This window comes from Cariama cristata, unplaced genomic scaffold (assembly GCF_000690535.1).
Source record: "Cariama cristata isolate BGI_N322 unplaced genomic scaffold, ASM69053v1 scaffold32899, whole genome shotgun sequence".
NCBI lineage: Eukaryota > Metazoa > Chordata > Aves > Cariamiformes > Cariamidae > Cariama > Cariama cristata.
Window position 1 is genome coordinate 19517 of NW_009635810.1, and position 21457 is coordinate 40973.

At 37.0% G+C, this 21457-nt stretch overlaps 1 protein-coding gene across 1 annotated transcript in view; it reads right to left on the reverse strand.

Annotated features, from left to right (window-relative positions):
• GARNL3 (GTPase activating Rap/RanGAP domain-like 3) overlaps positions 1-21457 on the reverse strand; it is a 40187-nt gene that overhangs the window by 5721 nt on the left and 13009 nt on the right. Inside the window, exons 11-22 of the mRNA XM_009707682.1 lie at positions 21315-21423; positions 18885-18930; positions 14378-14484; positions 13450-13565; positions 12560-12664; positions 10772-10846; positions 9713-9824; positions 8890-8988; positions 3900-4016; positions 3016-3185; positions 2555-2713; positions 493-559 (exon numbers count right to left, since the gene is read on the reverse strand). Coding sequence (XP_009705984.1) covers positions 493-559; positions 2555-2713; positions 3016-3185; positions 3900-4016; positions 8890-8988; positions 9713-9824; positions 10772-10846; positions 12560-12664; positions 13450-13565; positions 14378-14484; positions 18885-18930; positions 21315-21423 — 1282 coding nt within the window. The remainder of the gene's footprint in view (positions 1-492; positions 560-2554; positions 2714-3015; positions 3186-3899; positions 4017-8889; positions 8989-9712; positions 9825-10771; positions 10847-12559; positions 12665-13449; positions 13566-14377; positions 14485-18884; positions 18931-21314; positions 21424-21457) is intronic.

Below are 21457 nucleotides of genomic sequence, written 5' to 3' on the forward strand. Positions count from 1 at the left end.
AAAAGTACCTGTGTACTGCAGAGAAGAGCACATGTGTGTTATATCCAAGGTCGTTTTACAAAAGCAGATCGAGAGCACTACAATGAAATAATGAAATAGTGCCAAGAAGCAGGCAGAAGAAAAAGCACAAAGACAGAATGGGGCAGCACACAGAGAAAAAAGGGATCAAATACTAAGTTATCCATGTCTTGAAAACACCTGGTAAGTGTGTAACTACCTAAAGAATGAGCTAGATCTGAAGAAACAGGAATTTTGTGAGTAAGGTAGTAACATCTATAAATATATGGATATACATCTATATACCTGAAATTAAAACCCAACAGCTAGTATGTCTAAATTCAACTTACCCTAATAGTTCAAAAGAATGTATATTGAAAAACTTTCCAGGAAACACTGAAATTTATTTTAAAATACAGATCTAGACTCCAATGAAAAAAGAACTACATATGCAGATTGAGGTATTACCCTTTTCAGTCTTCCCTAAATACTTACAGTTATAACATAACAGTAGACCAGCTTCACCATCTTCATATACATCAATAGCTGCAACAAAATTAACCTGTAATGATAATGGGAAAGGGTAATGAACAGGCAGACGATACTGAAGTTATTAGAACAGGTTTTGACTAACAAGCAACACAATCAGTTGGGGGAGTGCACAACTACAGATAAAAGTATTAAAAAAAAAAAAGTAAAGTCATTTTTCCAGTGCAGCCTCTTTTGTGATTAATTTTCAGGATGCTCTCAGGATTGAAATCAATTTCTTTTGTATTCAGTTCTGTACAGTATTGAATATTCAATACCACACCCACAGTATGAAGCACTAAAAACTTACATAACTTATTTGGCAATACGAATTTTGGAAAATGAGGTGATTTCAGCACAACTGTGAATCAACATGATAGACTAAAAATAACAATTCTTTTCAAAAAGTGAAAGCCAAAAAGCTCCATTGGACATCAGGACTAGCAGAAAGATTAGATGCACCAATTACTGCTCGAAAACCATTAACACTTACAGAGGTTGACAGAGATGTACTTAAGGATTACTGAATAGGTTGAATTTAGAAACCGAGAACCAATCCTGGCTAAACCACAGTACTTCTTACATAGCATAGGCTACATAAATTCTCATGTTTCAACTCCGCATTTGTCTTTCACTGTTAGATTAAAAACCCCAAAACAGCCATAAAAAGTAGGGTATCTGTTCAGGAAATGAGCCCGTATTAGTGAAACACTTAAGATTACATTAGACAAATGCTTCCCAGACCACAACACTTACTACTTGGGCAGAGAGAGGGGTTGGAGACTGATTCCATGAACAGCAGTTTTTTGACTTTCCTTTGTACAATAAGCTAGATGTTCACCTCTTGATTTAAGATTACTGTATAGGTCAAGAACTGTTAAACACACCTGGAAGTCTACACATCCATACCATAAGCATTTTGACCCATCCCTTGTAGTGACTGAAAGCCATTTCTGCTCTGTTACCCATGGAAATAATTTGGTTCCCATTTCAACTTCACAAAAATCACTAGCTCAGCTCATATTAATTGTTTGCTTTGAATGTGTTCTCAAAGGAAATAAGGATTCCTGGGGAGGGGCGTTGGGTGGTGGTGTACTTCTCCATTCCCTTTCTTGTAGCTCCTCCTCATCCAGATTAAGACAGATTTCCAGTGCTCTGGAGAAGCTTACACTGTATCACCCATGCTAGGAGTACCAAACCTCTTCATCATCTGATCTGAATAAGATTAGATTATTTAAAAACAAAATAACCTATCAACAAAAGCCATCAAATGAAAAGAGTAGTCCCTTATCTCATTATGAGGAAAACAGTCAGTTAAAAACAACAACAAAAAGATTAACTGTGAAAAATCTTCCTTTCTTTTTTGTCTAAAGCTATACGTCCACATCCATATTTAGAAACAACTAAAATTCTCTGATTTTCAGAGATGCTGAAGATCATTATCTTCCCAGCTGCAGGAAACACTGGAGCTCTTTTCTGAAAATCAGGACATTTACTTAAATCCCAACACTATGTCCTAGTTAGATTCAGTTAATTTACTAGTTGACTCAGCAGCAGTTTCTTAAATAGAACTAAAAGCTACATGTAAGTATTTTAGCTTTAGTACATGCAAATAGACAAATTTGAATGAGATACTGGTGACCAACAACTGAAGTTATTTTGCTGCAATTTCTTAAACGACAAAACACTGAGACCACAAAGAAAAAGCAAAAAGCAAACTATTGACTCAGAAAGGAGAAAAATTAATTTATGCTGACAGCAATATTCCAGAATCTGAAATACAGGCTCTTTCCTAATGTGTCATACCTTATAACTACCTCTTTTGGGAGTGATTAATTATCACATATCCCAAAAGGCACAAATATCTCAGAGTGCCCTAAAGCAGAGAGATTATAGAAATGAAAAGTAAGAGACATGAGGATCTCCATAAATAACGTTCCCAGGAGGTCAGCACAGGATGCACTGAGTCTGCAAGAAATTACATTCAGTCTGGTTCTGCAAGAAAATAGTTTCAATAATAAAAACTTACCTTGTTTGTTTCAACATGATGCAATCTATAGGACTCCCCAGTACTCTCATTAACTAAATCAAACTGATGCCGATACGCTACACAGATCATATTGTCACTGTCTCCAGTAGGTCCATCCACCAGCGTCATAACCACTGGAGGGTCAGAAAGGCATATTTCCTATAATGAGAAGAACAGAATTATTCTTTTTCAAGCTCCTACTGTGGGTGCTGGAGGTACTCCCTGAATTTAAAAGGGATGTGCTCTAAGTACAGAAACATGATAAAGAATAAGCAGAAACTTAATTAAAAAAACTAAAAGATTTATTTGGCATATATATGGTAGAACTCCATCATATGGCTTCTCACTTTTATTTGTCTGGAGGTTCAGGAAGATAAAAATACATTCTCTTTGTCTTTTTGCCTCCCATAGCTGTGTGCTGCCCAGTCTGTTAAGGTAATTAGTGATCAGATTACACATACCCGAATGTACTGGAACTCCTCTACTGGAGATTCAGATGATAGCAGAGAGTTGCTGGTTAAACTGTTGCATGGATTATATTTCTTTGTGACAAGAAGTAGTTTGTTCCGAATAGCCACAACAATCCTCAGTTCACTGCCATGGTGAGTATTAATGGCATACAAATGGCAGCCTAAGGAAATAATGCTCTACATTATAAATGTTTGGAGTAGGGTCTGCTTTTTTATTCTGTATTTATATGATGATTATAAGAACGGGGCTGTGATGCATGACTAACAATACAGAATTACAACCCTCCCATTAGGATAACATTAACTTCTAGAAAAAGACAAAATACTATGACTCTCTTGAAATCTATTTTTCCCCTTACTGCTTTTGCAATAAAGACTAAATGCATGGATTTTCACTATTCTGGAGATTCCAGCTTTCCAAAGCAGCTTGCTTCTGAAGCCCAGAAAATGTTTACATCTACTGAAATAATCAGCAACACCCAAACCAATCTAAAAGCTACTAATTAACAGAGATTTGCCAATGTTCCTCCACCTTAAAATGCCCTTTATTTCAGTCTCACATCCCTGCCTAATTCTTCTTATATCCCTCAGTCCTGAAAGCAATGTATTTATTTTTCTCCAGAGCTTTTCATTAGCAGTGATTGCCAAATAACATGGTATTTTTACAAAGTTCTAAAATGTCACACTAGACCATACCAGACTTATTTTCACATATAAGCTTAACAAAGTTTGAATTGACTGTCCAGAGTCAAAAAAAAAAAAAAAAAAAAAAAGGTGAACACCTACAACTGCCCCCCAAGGGAGATAATAAGCCCCTGTCAACTACAGGCATCATACTACAGTGGACATTTTTAAACACAGGATAATAAAATCACCTTTTGTTCTCTCCAGTTTATTTTCTCTGCAGTCGTATTTGCTTCTTATCATTTGCTTTGTTTCTATATCTTTTTGGACAGCACTGAGTCTGAAGACAAGGAGACGAGAGTCTTTCCCTGAAGGATGAAGACAGCCAGGAAACAAGTAGTTAAAAAAAGATGGTGGTAGTTTGAAAAATAGTACTTCCAAAGAGAAGCAGCACCTAACAAACAGAGCAAAGATAAACAAAGCATACTGCTGCTCTGAGGATGAGCCGCAAAGTCATACAAGACTGTGTATGAACTCTCTAGGCTTTAGAATTCTAGTACCCAACCCGATCAGTTCAGCAGCTGAGTTTCCTATCCAGTGGTGCTGCAGCAAAGAATGACATAAGAGCTTCAAAACAGCGAAACGTATGCTATTTCACAAACATACAAAATTTCGCAAGATGGCGAAAATATAATAGATACAAAGTACAGGGCAAGAGTAAAAGGGTTAACTTTAAAAGCTGGAACCAACCAACTGAGCAGATGATAACTGGATCCTTAACAGAGTTTGAAACCCTTTGGGATGCAGACTGGTTTTGCTTATCAGTTCTTCAAATGTAGGCAAGTTAGGTTCAAGGCATTTTCCAACTGCAAAAATAATACAGTATCTACTTCCATGGCTAAATCTGTTTCCCACAAAGATAGAGATGAGTAGAATCTACAACCTCTAAATTTAAAACAAATAAATAAATGATGCATTACTACTTGCAGTTGGGAAATAAGCAACTTAAAAGTAGCTTCTTACCTAAGAAACCAAGTTTCTCAAAATGCAAGCAAGGCAAGATTTTCTGACAAAGGTAGACTCTCTTACTAGACTACCTGACATGGCTGGAAAAATTAAGCATGCTTTCTTGATATATAGTTGCTGTGGATCCCATCGCAAAGGCAAAAGTAAAATCATAGGTGCTGCCTTCAATTCTGAGAGATCAACAACATGAATCAGGACATCTGGCTGCTGCATGACCTTCTTTTCCCACAGCAAGTGTAAGAGAAGAGAAGATGCAATGCTTCCTTAAGTCTGCCACAATTTGAAACATTGAGTAACCCAACTCAGAGAGTAAATTCTTACTGTCAGCACTGACAAAAGGAAAATAAAATATACGTAATTCCTCTCTTTTCAAGAATGTGTGCACACAAGAATTGTGCTTCCATGAATGAGTTCATGGAAGAAGAACGGCAAGCAACATTCACACCCTTTTGGAGGGAAGGCCAAAAAACATGAGCTAAGGCAAATGTTCAAGGACAGTGTTACTGCTCTCATCAATTCAGTCTCTCTTTGGACTTACTCCTGCCTTTGGTGTTCAGTTAGTTATTCCAAACATAACAACCTAAAGAATCCAGCATCAGAATCCAGCAAATTCCTCAAACAAGCAAAGATCGTACATATAGTTTTCTGCGGTAGGGACAACTGTTATTAGTCAGATAAACATCAAGGCATAGCAAACACACATCTTATGTTTGTAATGTCAAACAAGTTGCCAAAAGATAAACTATACTGTAGATTTACAGCGAGTCAACTAGTCCATGCTTTAAGTCCTGGTAATACCAGGCTGCTCTTTTCTAAAGCCTTTCTCCTTTTGATGAGTAAGGCTGCCTATAAGGTGTTTCCCCCTCTATCCAAAAATCTCCTCAACTTCTCTGAAACCATGCTTGCCCATGGCACTTGATGAGCTAACATCTTCCATGCTAGATGCAATAATTTTGGGCCTGGCTAGTGATAATCATCTGATAGTGACACAGACAAATCTGAGCTAGATAGCTGCAGAGGCAAGTGAATGGGTCTCCACAGCAATCTGTAATCCAAAATTTTCTCAGTAAACAAGAGTGACTTTTGATAGCATCCCACAGGGAAATCAATACAAAAACATACAGGAGGCTCTGATTTCACTTCAGAAAAAGCTTAAGGCAGAGCCAGTATTAGAAATACAACGCTTTGTGAACATTGCATCATGAGAGTTTTCTGTCAACTGAGTACTAGCCCTGTCATCAACCTTTGCAATAACTGCTTATGATTATGTGATACCTGCTCAGAAAGTGTCACAGCTTGTTGCCAGTTCTTGGAAAGTACAAATTATAATCCCGTGCCCCGAACTGGACAGCTGTGGTTGCTGCCTAGCAACTAATTGATTGGTTTTGTCAATCTAAGGTCCCTAAAAAGTTTGTGACATCTTTAGGAAAGGAATCAAGAGTAGCTCTCAAATTCATGGAACATTTTAATGCTATGAAATTAGAAATGTAATCAAGGACTTGCACGTTCACCCACTGTTTCACAACTACTGCACAATTCTTAGTGCTACATACGATTGTTTTCAAACACCATGACATACATAAAAACCTACACATGACCAAACACCTTAAAATGCTCTTCCATTTCTACTAACTTTGATTTTAAGCAGCTATTGACACAACCTGAAGGAAGGCCATCTTTCCTGATCTAGAATCCGCTGTAATTGTTATGAGTACTATCATTTGCACTGAGATTGGAGATGGTTTTTAGTGCAGTCATTCAAGACTGAAAAAAGTTAATTCTAAATTTATTACCGTTTCCTCCTGCATTCTGCCTCTCATTAAGTAGTTGCTCCTCCAGTGATAACTGTAGTGTTCAGTCTTCATCCCTGAGCTACTATTTCAGCTAGGTATTTTACAAATATCCTTGGTGATGCAGACAATTCCAAAACACTACAAGTGTGTACCCACAGCAAAACTCAAGAACTTTTTCTGGCCAATCTGAATGTCTGCATTCTTCAAATCAAAAAATGGTTGTAAACAAGCAGACATCAGACATAGGGAGGAGCAAGTATTACCACCTAAATTAAGCGCTATTATTTTTGGACGTTATGCCAAACTTCAGAAAACCTTTTATGCTTCCACCAAACATGCCATATTTACTTCTGTGAAGATGCTATTTGTGTGCAGCAGAGAATAACACATATGATAACTTCTCTCCTGGGCAGGCATTTCACTACGAAGGCAGAACAATGACCACTGCCTTCAATTAAAATGATCTGATATGCTTTTAAAAAGGAATTGGGGTTTAAATCCCCATAGGCCATGAGATGTGCACCCCACAGGTTGACAGTAAGCCTGCCTTTCAGCAGACATAAATCTTCACCTTTCCTTGTTGTTTAAAGTAGCTCTGGCTCTTTGATCAGTGTGTCCTCTAGGATACATCAGTCCTCTTTGACAATACTAGCTCTTTTGCAGATGCTCCAAACAATGCCACTGTAGCGTTAGATTTATCTGTGGCTGCCTATAAAACCGACTATGATCCAAGCTTTTTTAGTTTTTCTTAACCTCTCACAGACATGATTCTTCCAAATGAAGCAGCTCTTCCTCATCCCCCCCTCACCCTCATGTCTAGACATTTCACAAAATGAAGCTGCAACAAAAAAAAAAAAAATGTGTTTGGAGGACAAAACAGACTCATTTCTGTGCCTCGCCTCTCGTTACTAGGACAAATTTAACCAGAAGATGTCCCAAACAACCCCTTTGTAGTGTTACATTTAACCGTGTCTGCATTAGAACAGAGGCCATTGTGATGAAAGCAATTTGTGCTGCAATCATTGATATCTGCTGTATTGTGCCTTCTTCAATATCTTCTCTTGGAATGTTGATCTAAATAAGCTCTTGCTGATAGTTAAGCGTAAAAAGTTAACCTTGTAGCATGTACCATTTTATCCTAAAAACCCACAAAGTCTTTGAACCCAGTTTATGAGCCCAGTGTGAGCATGGTTTTGCTCATCTAATTCATTACTTTTCTCATTTTTGTAGCTGAGGTGTAGTCTGAAAATGAAAGGCAAGTATGATGTTTCTTCCATCTCAGATCTTAATTTCAATATGGTATGCAAATACAAAAGAGGAGGCCAGAATTCTAGTAAGTATGAAAGAACTTTCTCCTAAATGCTTCAGAAAGCATCCATATCAAGAGTTAAAAATCTCTGCAATTTTTTATACGACAAGACTTTATCAGATCATGTTTGAAGTGTCATGGATTGATGCCAGTAATACCTTGTTCTGTTACTGCAAAATGCCTGCTTACATCTCTGTCTTCATGTTTAACCAAACAGTAAAATGTTTTGACAAATGTAATCATATTTTCTAGAAGTTTCAGATACAACTACCCTTCTCAGATCTTCAGAAATGTCACCCACGCTCCAGGTGTCTTGAGAAAGAACTGCAAATGGCTCTCAGGTAGTTTGAGCCAGTTCTGTAAGGTCCCAGGGTGAATTTCATCAGGTGCAGCCCAACTGGGTAACACCCAATGATACAAAACAAACTATGTTTTACCCTAAGTTTGGGTAAATGTAACTTCAGCCAATACTAAGCAAACAGACATAATGTGGTAAAAAACAATAAAACAAAAAAGATACATAAAGATCCTGTTCTTGCTTTGTGTATGTTCACTTTGTGAAATTCAATCAGACTATTGTGTAAAAAGTATCTCATTGAAAAAGTGTACATTTTATGCACATTTAATGCTTCCAAATGAGGCTAAAAAGGAAACGCTGTCAATCCAAACAACATTTAAGTTCTTTTATACCAGAACCTTCAAGAAAATACATTCTATAGCAGTAGGATGTGGTCATAGTTACAGAATAAATACCCATAAAACACACTTGGTAAAACAGTGACAGCATAAGTAATTTCCCCAACGTTTTTGCTCAACTGAATGAACATATAATTCAGTCAAGGAGATTTCCAAAGAGTGTCAATTTACAACAGTGGCTGAAGAAAGACCACATGACCAGTTTTAAGCTTGCCTTGAAGGAAGCATGAATAAGCATTTAGGGATTTCCCACCCTCACCCTTTTAGAAAAATAACAGCACTTGCTGTATGTGTTCCCTTATTCTAAATGAGGCATCTAATATACTTGCCACCGATAGACACAATTGCCTCATGAGACATACGTACCCAGCATCAGCCACATTCATATGAGAATCAGAGAACAGGGACCTCTCCTACCTTTATCTGTTCGGGCAATCAGAAGATCCAGAGCTTCCAACACATGCATCTGCTTTATTTGGAGAGTTTTATCAAATACTTGCACTGATGGTTGACCATCTAAAAAAGAAACACACGTATTTATTCAAACTCCTGCTAAAATTTGCTAGTCACTGGTTTTGACCTATTTCTTTCTTGTAATAAAAGCCTCATTTTTTTCTTAGGAAAATAAAAATATCTGCAGAAAGCTGCTAGGTATACCACAGTATCATAGCCAATACCTCTTCACGGGAGAGTTTTATCATTGCCATGGATCACATTATGCAACTGACGCCTAAAAGGGACCTTCCTTTGGAAAGTTTGAGAATTATCACCAACAACTAACTTCATTCCCTCAGTCCCACTGGCCTTATGTAGCACACAGAAGATAAAGGGTCAAACTAGCAATATCATTGGTATGGAAGAAGCAGGCTTTCATTGTCACGTAAGCCTTCGGTTTCATGTTCACTATCACTAACGGCTAAGAAATCCAGACAAGCCATTTAAACATTCCTTGAGCTAGGATGTGACTTCGTAAGTCTTTTCAGATGGTCAAGAAAACAACATCTGAAATAATAAAACACTCAGAAATCTGCATTAACATTGGCTTCCTAATATGGTTTGATTCTGGCGCAGAGAGAATTTTTGCAACCAGGTTACACAAATGTAATAAATTCACTTGGACTGGTAACTATCCCTGTAGGTGAAGACTACCAACAACTGAACAGAGCTTATCAACACATATTTTCAAGAAAACGGTCAGATACATAAAAATTGACACAGAAACACTGGATCATTTACTAACCATCTATTAACAAGATGCCAGCATCTGTAGAAACCAGCAAGGACTGGCCCCAAGAATCTGCACAGACAACCTCATGAGGAAAATTACTGCAGAAAGATTGAGATTCCCAAGGCTATGAAGTAACATAAGGGATACGTATTAAGTACACTAAGAAATACAGATCATGCAGACACAGAACGTGATGAACAATGGCAAGTAATAACATGTAAATGCTTTTGGCATGATACATTAACAAACAGTATATTTTTTTATTTTGAAATATCTAAATTTAGTTAATTTTCTTGCAGAGGAAATACTCTCCATATTAATTGGGTCTGGAAACTAGTAAGTGTAAGACACATTCCTGAAACACTGGCATTAAAACAGCTGATACTCAATGCAACCCTGGAAATAGTCAATACGTATTTTATTAAAAAAAAAACCCTATAGACTTAAAACATATGTACCACCACACATACGCAACTGCTTGCATTTTATGGTTCAGTTTGTGATGTTTAGTCACTAGCACATGGTACAGTCAAAACTGCCTTTCTGCCAAACTGTTCTTCATCATGTGTTCTCTGTACCTACTTCCCAGAGTCTGGCCCTCCTCCCCCAATTTAAGTATTAGCCAAATCTCTGAAATTCTAGAAGCGCTTCTGAAGCTTCTGTGTGTAAGATGCATGCAGAAGAATGTGGCTTGCATCTTTCACTCCCTAATGCCCTTGAACAAAATCAGGTACTACAGGAAATAAAAACCCAACTGAATTTTGTTTTAAACTTCATACGGAAGTTAAAATAAAAGATGATTGCACATGGAAAATTGCATTTTCATCAAATATTCTCAGACATAAAAATATCCACGCTTGCTGTAACTTGAGAAGTGCTTCTGCCTCCAGGGTTACCCTTTATTAATTTGATACTGGCTGCAGAATCAGTTTGACACTATACATTTCATCTTTGCTGCTACAGCATCTAATTACAAAAGTAAATAAACAGTACACAGAACTGATACACAATGCCGTACTCAATTGCATTTAATTTTTCTGTAACTCTCCTCAGACAGACAGGCTTACTCACCTCCTTTTTACAAAAGCTTGTAGTCGCGAAGTTAGCTGTGGTATCCCCTTTCACAGTGGTTTTCAATTTCAATGCCTAAGACAAACAGATGTTTTACTTAAATTGAGTTTTTGTCAGCAATACTCTAGCTAAAGACTATAAAGAAAGGACAATTTAGGACTTTAAAGTAACTCCAGTATGGAATTCCTATCACATTTTAAGTAATGAGGAAAGAAGCAGAGTTCCATATATCCTCAACAAAGTCTGCACGAATCACTAGAGGGCTGCTAGATGTCTTCTTAGCCAAAACATAAGTTGGTTGGGGTTTTTTTGGTTTTTGTTTTGGTTTGGGTTTTTTTTAATGGATTTTTTTTGGTTTTTAAATTGAAACTCAAAATCAGAAAAGAAGCGTCACACATAATGAGAGAAAACCCTCCACCTCGAATCATACAAGCTAGTCATCTATACAATTCATTCTATAAGCTAGCTCGACAGAGAATCCTTTTATCAATTATACAAGCTGACCTTTCACTTGCAAAACTTCGTAACAAACCACTAAGTCAAACTATATATATACACACTGCCAGGGCTGCCAAAGACACATGGTCACAGAATCACAAATTCTTCAACTAGAAATAATCAGAAGCGAGCAGATTCTGAAAGGGATAAGAACTCTAGAGAAATACTGTATAAACACAGCTTCAATGAGCTACCTGCTGAGTCTGTTTAAGGTATCCTAATACGCCTTCATTGCTAAACTTTACAGCAGAGTTCCTATAAAGCGATGGCACATTAAATTGTCACAGCATTCTTTAAGGCAAAGTTTAGAAATTACCTAAACCAATTTTACTGCCCTAAAGTTTGCCTACCATCATGCACGGTCTCTGTGAAGTGGCAGTGATCAGTTGCATGCATCATTTGCATTAAGCATGGCCGTCCGCTTACAGAGACACATGAAATACTTCATTGCATTAAGATTTTAATTTCATCCCATCAGTCAGTAGAGATCATATTGACAACAAATAAATTATTTAAATATACCACTGAGCCAGTCATTAGTGAGTTTTGTTTACCATGTAAAAACTCAGAAAAGAGGTATTCTTAAAATAAGCAGCAGAACCATGTCAGCAGTCCAGGATCAAGAAGAGACAAGTGGGAAGGGACAGGGAAACAGATGATCATAGGCACTGTCTTTTTTTCTGCTGCAGTGAACTGTCAGATCAAACCAGACTATCTAAATCATCAGGAAGTTTTACTCCTTACCGAATCAAAATGTCAATAAGCCCACAGAAGAAGGGAGTCAGCGTCTGGTATGTTCAAAGGTGTGTGACAACCTCTGACTTAGCAGAAAGACTATTGACACTTCTTCCTGGTTAAAGCAGGGTAAATAATTTCTAAGAAATTCAATCTTAATAAAACATATAGAGGAAAAACATATAAGATTATGTTTCTCCAAAGCACAGAGAAAGACAGAACGCTCTTCTGCTTGGAGGCAGAAAGCATCTGCTGCACAAAGGAGGGAAAGACCTTTTAGGTTTGATCCTAAGGCATGGTTTTTCCAACCTTTGTTTAGCTCATGTGTTTTATAAATATTTGTAAATGTTTTGTGTACCTCAGGTGTTACAGATAAGTACTTTTATTCATATCTTACCTTAATGTAGCTTAAACTAATGCAATACTACAAAACTATTTCTGACCACAGAGAACTGCATTAAGTCCTGACATAACTCTGCAAGCTAATCAAATTCTAACAACAGAGGTGACACAGTCTTTGTAAATATAGGTGCATACCTCCTAAATTGATCCTACCTGACCAAGTCGGACAAATTCTGCTTGCCGAGCTTCCTCTTTTTTCCGTGTTGATTTTGGGGACTCTGGTAACACATCACTGAAGGACCTTCTATTGAGCATGTTCTAAAACAGAAAATGTTTCTTTTCTAAACTGAACCAAAAATTGTCACAACCTTTTAATCTGAGTTAACTTAATGTTACATCATTTAAATTTTCTGTCTGTTTTTGGATATTTTCCTGTAGCGATGAATCTAACGGTATAGCTTCTCAGAGAACAGAAACTGCAACTCTTCCAATCCTCAAGTGCTTTACTTTCCAACTTGTCACAGTTTATCACTGTCATGTTCTATATAAACATAACAAAGACCACCAACATGAAAGTTTAAGCAGATCTATTTAGCTAAGAGAAATACATGGTGAGAAAACAATCGCACCTTGCCAATTTTAGAAGTATTGAACTTCTTTTCGGTTAAGAATCACCTTAAGAATAAGTGTTCATCATCTAAAATGAAGTTATCTCATTGTTACCCAAGGGTAAAAATGAACCAAATTTACACATAATGGAAGGTGTAAGTCCTGCTTTTATAGTGATGAGACTAATACCTGCATTTGCAGAGCCTAAATTTCCTACTCCCTTGCTGCAGGTAAGCTTATACAAAATAGGACATTGCTATGCTTCGTCCCATACCTGGTTTAAACAAATGCATGAAGAGTCCTATCCTGAAAAGATTGTCTGTCAACTTTCATATAACTGTAAAACAAGTTATATGATGACCGGTATTTAGCCTAGTGTATGCAATTCAGTGCTCATTAGGATTACAGTCTTTTAAAGCAATAGAAAATTCAATCTACTAGTGAGACCAGGAGACTACATGCGAGGGACGCAAAGACTTCTGACTTACATTTACCTTGTGTAGATCAGGCATCAGGTCCTGGTATAAAGAGCGGATCAGCATGTCTAGAGTGCGCTGACGTTTCTGAGAAAATGTTGGGGTTTCCAAGGTGGCTTTTTCCCCATTTATTACTAAAATATTATGGAAAAGAAGATGCATTACCCAAATGAACTTTGACAACTTCCACTGACTCTAGTTTCCCTCTGTACAAAAACACCTGTCTTCTCCTTGGTAATTTAGAGCTGCCTCCTTTTTGCATGTTTTTTAGTGAATCACGATCCCTTAAGCTTAAAAGAGAAAAATTAGTAATAGGAGAATTCTACAAGGCATCCCAATAATCTCCTAACTAATAAAAACATTAAATTGATTAGCAGTTTGTCTTTAAGTACCAAGTTCCTGTCAGGTAAGCATCTAATTGTAATCACCACTACCAGTTCTCAAAGATTTATTCCTCATTGATTTAGAAGGGCAAGTAAGGGTCAAAGAAAACTGGAACTGAATCATCACAGAATTAAAAAGTTCTTAAAGGCGCTGAAAGGCACTTATGCAGTATGCATTTAGAAAACCTTCTATTTTCAGTTTTTCAGAGATGCTAACCTAACACCTCCTATTACTACATATCGAACAGTATTATAAATTTTTTCAGATCTCCAAGTCCTTTAAGAAAACTCAAGGCTAAATGTGGCTGCACGCTCTGCAAATGTAAAAGGCAGTTTGTATCTATTAGGTTGAGAAGCATAATTGCATAGAAATTCAGGTTTTTGTTAATCTGACTGGAATGGCTTCATGAAACTGACATCCCAACTACACTACAGTTTCGAAAAAAAATCTATACAGAATAGCAGACGCAAGAAAATGTGTTTACATTTTTAAGTATCATGAAATTCAATTTATTAAAGCACTCATTAAAAAAGTGTTTCTAGCAAAAGAAAAACTGACTTACATTTCACTAACACAAAATCCCTGAATTCCTGGTGATTTGTAAACACAGGTGGGGATGGAAGGGGAGGCCCAAAGAGAGGAACACTTTCTTCTGAAAATATTTTCAGCCTATTGAAAGAACAAATCTTTATCTAAATTGAAAGTCACAATCAATGTGAAAAAATCACTGTTTTTATAGACACTATTCAAAACAGAAGAAAGAACTGGAAACGATTACCTGGGTACGTCTTAGGTAAGAACTCCCATAGGTCTAACAAAAAAAAAATCCATTCACTTGGAATTATTCACTAGAGCAAAATCCTGCTTCCTTTACACAAACTAACAGTGGGATACTAACAATTACAATAGAACTTTGCAATTCTACTCATAGAACAATGCTTTTAGTGTTACTAGCAAATCTAGTCCTTTTCGAAAAAGCCATAAAAGAACAGCTCTTCACCTACAAACTATGTTCCCCTTATAGATTTCCATGTTACCTATGCATTCACCAGACGCATTAAATATTTGATTCTTTCTGAATAACAATGGCTTACTACAGCTGAATCTGTACCTCAGGAATAGCAAATTCATTTTCAGTGAGGAAGAAAGAGTCAGAATGACTTCCATGACAGCTGGACTTGCTTAGTTCTTTTCATCCATAAGGAATCTAGCATAGCAAGAATGAATGGCAGGTACAAAGCACTTGTATACAACATGCTCAGCAAGCCAGAGCTTCTTTAAGATAAGCAATCATTCCTTGCTATTTTGAGTGACAGTCTACACAACTTTCTTCACTGTAAAATACCAATCAGATGAAGATCTTCCAAGCAGCATGTGCAGCTGACACAGGTCACAGCAAGTTAAGTGGCAGAATTAAAGATTCAACCCATCTCTGCTGTTACACAAACCAGACAGAATTTGCTTGCTCAAAAAACCAGCAGTGACTGTCTTGTATTGAGTCAAATGGATTCTAATGCATTAATCTGGTCTTTTTCATGAAAGTTCAGAAACTGCACATACAATCTGACATGCAATATTACATTTGCATGAATATTGATCATTCTAATACAAGTTTCACAGATTTGAGACACAGTTTTACAGAGATGTCCTATGTCTATCTTATTCCATCCAGGTAAAAATAATCCTTCATCACTACACAGGGTGTGAAATGTTCCTTGGCTAGAGCAGAATGAGTGAAGACAGCGAAAACCACAATAAAACCTACCAAAACAATAGAATTCTTGAGTGACATGAAAATATAAAGTCATTCCAAGCAGAAATTAAGGGTCAGACCTCACAGTGGCATTGCATATGAAACAAGAAAAATTTGTCTCAAAAGCCTAGAGCATCCCCTTTCTTTTAACTGAAATCCTGGCCACTTGGAAGACTGTCTTCACAAAAAAAATAACAGAAGGAAGAAGAGTCTCATGCGGGCCTAAGGTGAAGGGATAGAAAGAAATGTAATTAGGCCAAGCTGAAATACACATATGTATTAAGCCTATCGTACAGGGTAAAAATACTGCATGGTATGCACTATGGGAAGATGTGTTAAGACTGGCAGAGTGAAGCAACTAGGGAATACGATGGACTGATCAAGTAAAAGCAGTCAGTTATTCAGAGACAGACAGACAAATTTATCTTATTTACTGCTACTCATTTTTCCCCAAATAAACAGCAATGTAAAAAGTATTTACCATAGCTAGCCCATCTACTGACTGTTCACTTACAATTAGGACAACATTCACTTCTTAAACGCTAATGAGGGATGTATGCCCAGGTTTCCATCACAAAATAAGGAAATAAGGAAAGAAGTAACTCAGCTTTCACTGCACATCAGAATCATGAACATGTTTTGTGCTTTTCACAAGCTTGGGATGCTGAAAAGCAGAATCTAGGAGGACAATCAATTGAGCAAAAAAAATGCAAGAGGTCCTCACAAAATCTTAAGAGCAAATAAAACTACTCCTTTTTTTAACTGCAGTACAGACATTTTCCAAAACAAACCTCAGCTATAAATAGGAGAGGGGGAAAAAAGCCCACATATGCAAACTGAAGTATCATGCTGTTGGATTCTTCTCTGGAGCTAGATTTAAGGGCACTCTGGAGAAACATAGCAATATAGATTTCTATCGTCTTACTGAATCAAGTTTCTTCGTTATATTGAAAAAGAAAGTTATTTATAGTGAGAAATTCTTCTGAGATGTACTTGTCCTAATTTATATGTATCTCCCCTGTGGATAGACATGACCTCAAGCACCCAAGTTTGTCAACTTTCAACTCCTACACCTATTCGGCATATACATGTTTTGTCTCATCTCCTATTCCACATCAAGAGCAACAAGGACAGTATGAATCTTCTCCTCCAGCACGCCCTAAAATAAAGAATCCCAAATGTTAAGGGACTCGAAGACAAAGGTAAGATAAGAGAAAGCATACATTTATCAGCAAGCTCTCTTGAAGAAATCTAGTTGATATTAATCCATTTCTTCTTGCCTTCACATTTTTGTGCATTTCCACCTTTGCACTGCAGATATTTCAAGTAACATTCATAAACAAGTAGGTGGAGTTGCAGTTGCACAAAAATCACCAAACTCTTACTGCTAACAATCAAGCTTTGCAGTTAGACAAGAAGGCTTAGTCAGTCCTGTATCTTTGAGATACAAAAAGTTCCAGTAACCTATACTGCAGCAAGAACAGATTCATAGATGACCGTGAAGATTGCTCAGCCTATGAAGTATAAAAAAAACATTCAAAGCCAGAATTCACATATGTTGGAATCAGTAGAACCATGTTATTGGATCTGAACACCAGTTTCTGAAAACGTGGACCATAGCTGGTATCAGCAGTCTGTGCTGTGCATTGAGAGAGAGACTAGAAGAATGCCTTCTATACTTGTACTGTATTTCTTAGCTGTTAAAGTGAGACGAGCTGTTAAAAAAAAATAAAAAAAAATAGTACTAGTGCCAGGTGACCAGTTCCAGGGATAGTGCTGGACTCTTTCACAATCTGCCCGAGTCCTCAGAGTTACGGAGTTGTCAAGGAAGGAGAAAGCAAAACTAATCTACCTAAGGACCCTGTATTCCTGGAAGTCATTTCCAAGTTCAGTTTCTTTCTTTCCACTACAAGTTAACTAGCAGTTCACCTCAAAAGAGCAGACGCAATGTTGTCAACCTTCAGCTTCATCCTGCAAATGCAGGGTAGAATGACTTGCAAACAGTTTAAAATTTTGCTAAATAATAACTAATGTCATGCAGGCTCACACATCCATTAAAAATTTGCATTGAAAGCCAAACACATTGACTTCACCTTTCCATCTTGCAAAGTTTTTAGGTTTGAGTGTTGTAGACATACACACACGTATTCCAGTTTGAGGCATAATTTTAGTTTCATGTTCTGAAATTTCCTTTCTAGTGCAGGATAAACCAAGCACTTTGGTTCCCTAATATAAATTCTTTAGCCATGAGAGACTTTAGCATCTGAGCTGGCAGTCACTTCAAACCTAACCAATCCTCTCCTCAGGCACATATCCAAAAGAGAATGCCAATTCTCCCATTTCTTTCTGATCTAGTCTAAGTAGCAAATGGCTTAGCGTACTTTCAATAGAAGAGCGATCACTACAGACATTGCTAGTACTTTGTAAAGCAGAAGTAACAGTGTCAAGTCTATGTACTATACTGAGAACTGCAGCACACACTATTAGCTAAATGGTGGGTCTTTTATTTCTCTTTACTGCTTATTTGGTCCAAGCCCAAGGTGAATCCCACCCATGAGCTCGGACAATGACATGCCACTGCCACTCTGCTTTTTCAAGCCTGACTTGATCTCTAGCACTTCACCATTAATCTCAAGACAATAGCTGGGTTTAACTATTTCGTTAAAGCCACTTTGTTCATTAAAGCCTAGGCACGAGGCTGCAGAAATGCTTGCTTTCTAGATTCTGGCGAGACCTAACAGACCCAGACTTGAACAGGATATGACTCCAAATGTGAGGGTCCCAAGGCTAACTGAAAAACAGATGAAGAACACATTATTTACCAGCAAAATCCACTATGTTTTAAGTATGTGATGTCCAACTGAACAAGTACTCTATTAAGATCCCTAAAAACGAACTGGTTTGCTTAGCTACAACCGAACCCAGACCCTTAAGGACTGGCAGTCCATGGCTGTCACAACATCCCATCTAACCAACTTTCATCATACATGTAGTTCATTATGTCATTGATCTCACCAGGTCAGAATGTTCCAGGTATATCTTCCATCATTTTGTTACATTTCATCTAAAAAGGAGTTTGGGTTTGCCCCCCTTGCTTATGCCTGTTCCAGAATTTCATTTTTCTGATGGTTAGAAACATGCAACTTATTCATAGCCAGTTTACAGCCATCTGCATTCAGGTCCATATTGCTCTTCAGTTTTGTCAGTTCATATGGCTTCCTGGCATACAGACAGATGGACAATACAAAATGTTTTCCCATTATCTCTAAACTACCAGAAATTCAGTGTGAAGTTATTTGTTACAATCAGCACCTACCTGTAACTATCATTCTGCTTATTATACCTCACTAAGGCAAAAATATCTGCCATGCAGTTAAGGAAGTTAATTCAGTGCTACTGAAGCTCACATGTATTTTAATACACTTTTTTTTTCCTGCAGCAGATCACAGATTTAATAAAGGTAAAATATATTAATCTATGTAAACATACAAAATATTCTAGACTATACACATTTCACTGTTTCTAAAGGAGGTCCCATACAAAATTTTATTGTGTTTGATCAACAGTTTTAAAAATTGAACTAGTACCACAAACACAAACTTCTTGCTGTTATGAAGCATAAAATGTGCTATATAGTTTTGTGTGTGTGTTTGATAGACTTGTGATTAAAAATTCTTTTAGTTGATAAAAAAGTACGGATTCTGAACTTCGCTTATACCAAAACTTTCACTGAAGAAAGGATTCCAATGAAATAATTTCGCTAAGAGAATTAGAACAAAATAGAGAGGAGGATTTTAAGTGCAAGTACACAAAAATGTATTACTAGTCTTGATTCATGACGTTGGGCAAATCTGGGCAAAAAGATCAGAGAAATCCTTATGGTTGTCTTGCAAGATACTTTTATGAATAAATTAGAGGCTTCTTGCTTTGACAGATTTCCTTCGCACCATCTCTAAGTTTTCAGTCCTCATAAACAGTGTCAAAGAAAGTGTAAGTCTGAGCAACTTCATTGGCTGTATGGGTTTGTTCCAGATAGAATGATGAGACCTTTGCCAATAGCTGTGATTAGCACTATCAGAGACTGCACAATAAAAAAGACTTATGATAGGATTCAGTTATTTCAACATAAGCATCCAGTGCTATTTAAGATGCCTGAGAGTATACTGCCTAGTGTCCAGCTGCTATTCCAAAAGAGGCACAGATCTCCTGTAGGTCCTGAGTTATATCTGCCAGACCTGTAAAGACATTTCAGATGTGCTGGGAAATCTAAATTGGTGCTGGATGCTTTTATTTGGGTAACTCATTCCTACCCCACAGAAGACATATGGCAAACCCTTATAGCAGCTATCATTGCTGTATAGGACAGCACAGTGGGACTGTATGCTATTTTTTCCCATTGTAAAAGTAACAAAAAAGGGGTGCTATAGTATGTAAGAAAGTGAGTACAAAGCACTAGTACAGATTCAATGAGCTTTGAGATCTACCATAGCTGACACACATCAGTGTCAACCCCCAGTTTTCTTGCAGACATCTTTATCCCTGGCTACTGTCAACTGAAAACATCAGGACGGTGATACGACTCCATTGATCAGCTGTGGATTACGTGAAAGGACCTAAATGGCAAGACATCCTTATGGGTTTAGGACACATCTGCCCCTCCAACTCATTAGGACACCAAAAACAGTTGAACCTCAAAAAGTTTTGTCAAAAGTCAAAAAGAGTAGGGTGTATCAATTACATCATAATAAGTCCTCCTAACATCAGTAAGGGAAGAATTATTCATTTTTTACTAACCTTGACACTCTGATGAAGAGGTATGTTGACTTGGTAAACATTTCTTACTAACAGTATTTAGGTTCCTCTGACATCTAAATATTTTTTTTTTTTTAAATTGCGGAGTTCTTTTTGTTCTAGTCACTTCTTCCATTTAGAGTAAAAGAGGTTAATATTACGAACTTAAATATAAAATCTAAGACCACTTAGAGATGAAACTAACAAAGTTCTAACAACAGTTAGTCAGCCTGAGAACTAGGATTAGAGGTTGTTAAGCTTTGCAATAATTTTTAAAAATTCAGTAACAGAAACAAAGAAACAAGAGTTTTCTTTCCATCCATTTTTCTTCATTCCACCTAGCCTAAGAGATGCCAGATTGGGATCTATGGACCATTAGTGTAACGCTATGATAATCCCAAGTGATTGACAGTTGGTTTTTGGAATCATATTGTCTTCACAATGTTTTCAACCAAAAGTTTGAAAAACACAGGCTGCCAAAAGTATGGAGAATATGCAGTTTATGGTCTGACAGATTTGAGAAACACTGATCTAAAATACATAAATATCTAAAATAAACAGCATCTAAACATTAAAAGGCAATATTCAGAAGTGAAGGTCAAATTAATTCACATCACTAAGAAATATTTTTATGAATTTATATTTTATGAAAGTGTATGAAATTCAATTTGTGAAGTGATCCAAATAAATGCCTTCAATAAAAATACAATTTAAAAATCACATTCTTGCTTTGGTCTTATCTTCTAAGTGGTTCAACATAAAAATTGTTCGATGAGGCAGACTTAGAGATTCCTAGTGAAGCAGTTAAAGGTAAAGAATGCAAGAATGCAACTGTCTTTCTAAAAGTTTTCACTTCCATAAAGAGCATGCAGGAAGGACTTAGGGTAGAATTCAAAGTAATATTGATCCTTAAAAAAAAAAAAAACAACACTAGAAAATGTAAGGAAAAAGATACGTGTAAAATGAGAGCGAATCATGGATGGTTTGAATGCTGGAGAAGACTCTTCGCCTTCCTGAAATACGATAGTGACAATGTCATTTCCAATATGTCGCTTCCTTTCTACCTGGAAAAAAAAAAAAGAGGGGCGGGGGGGAAAA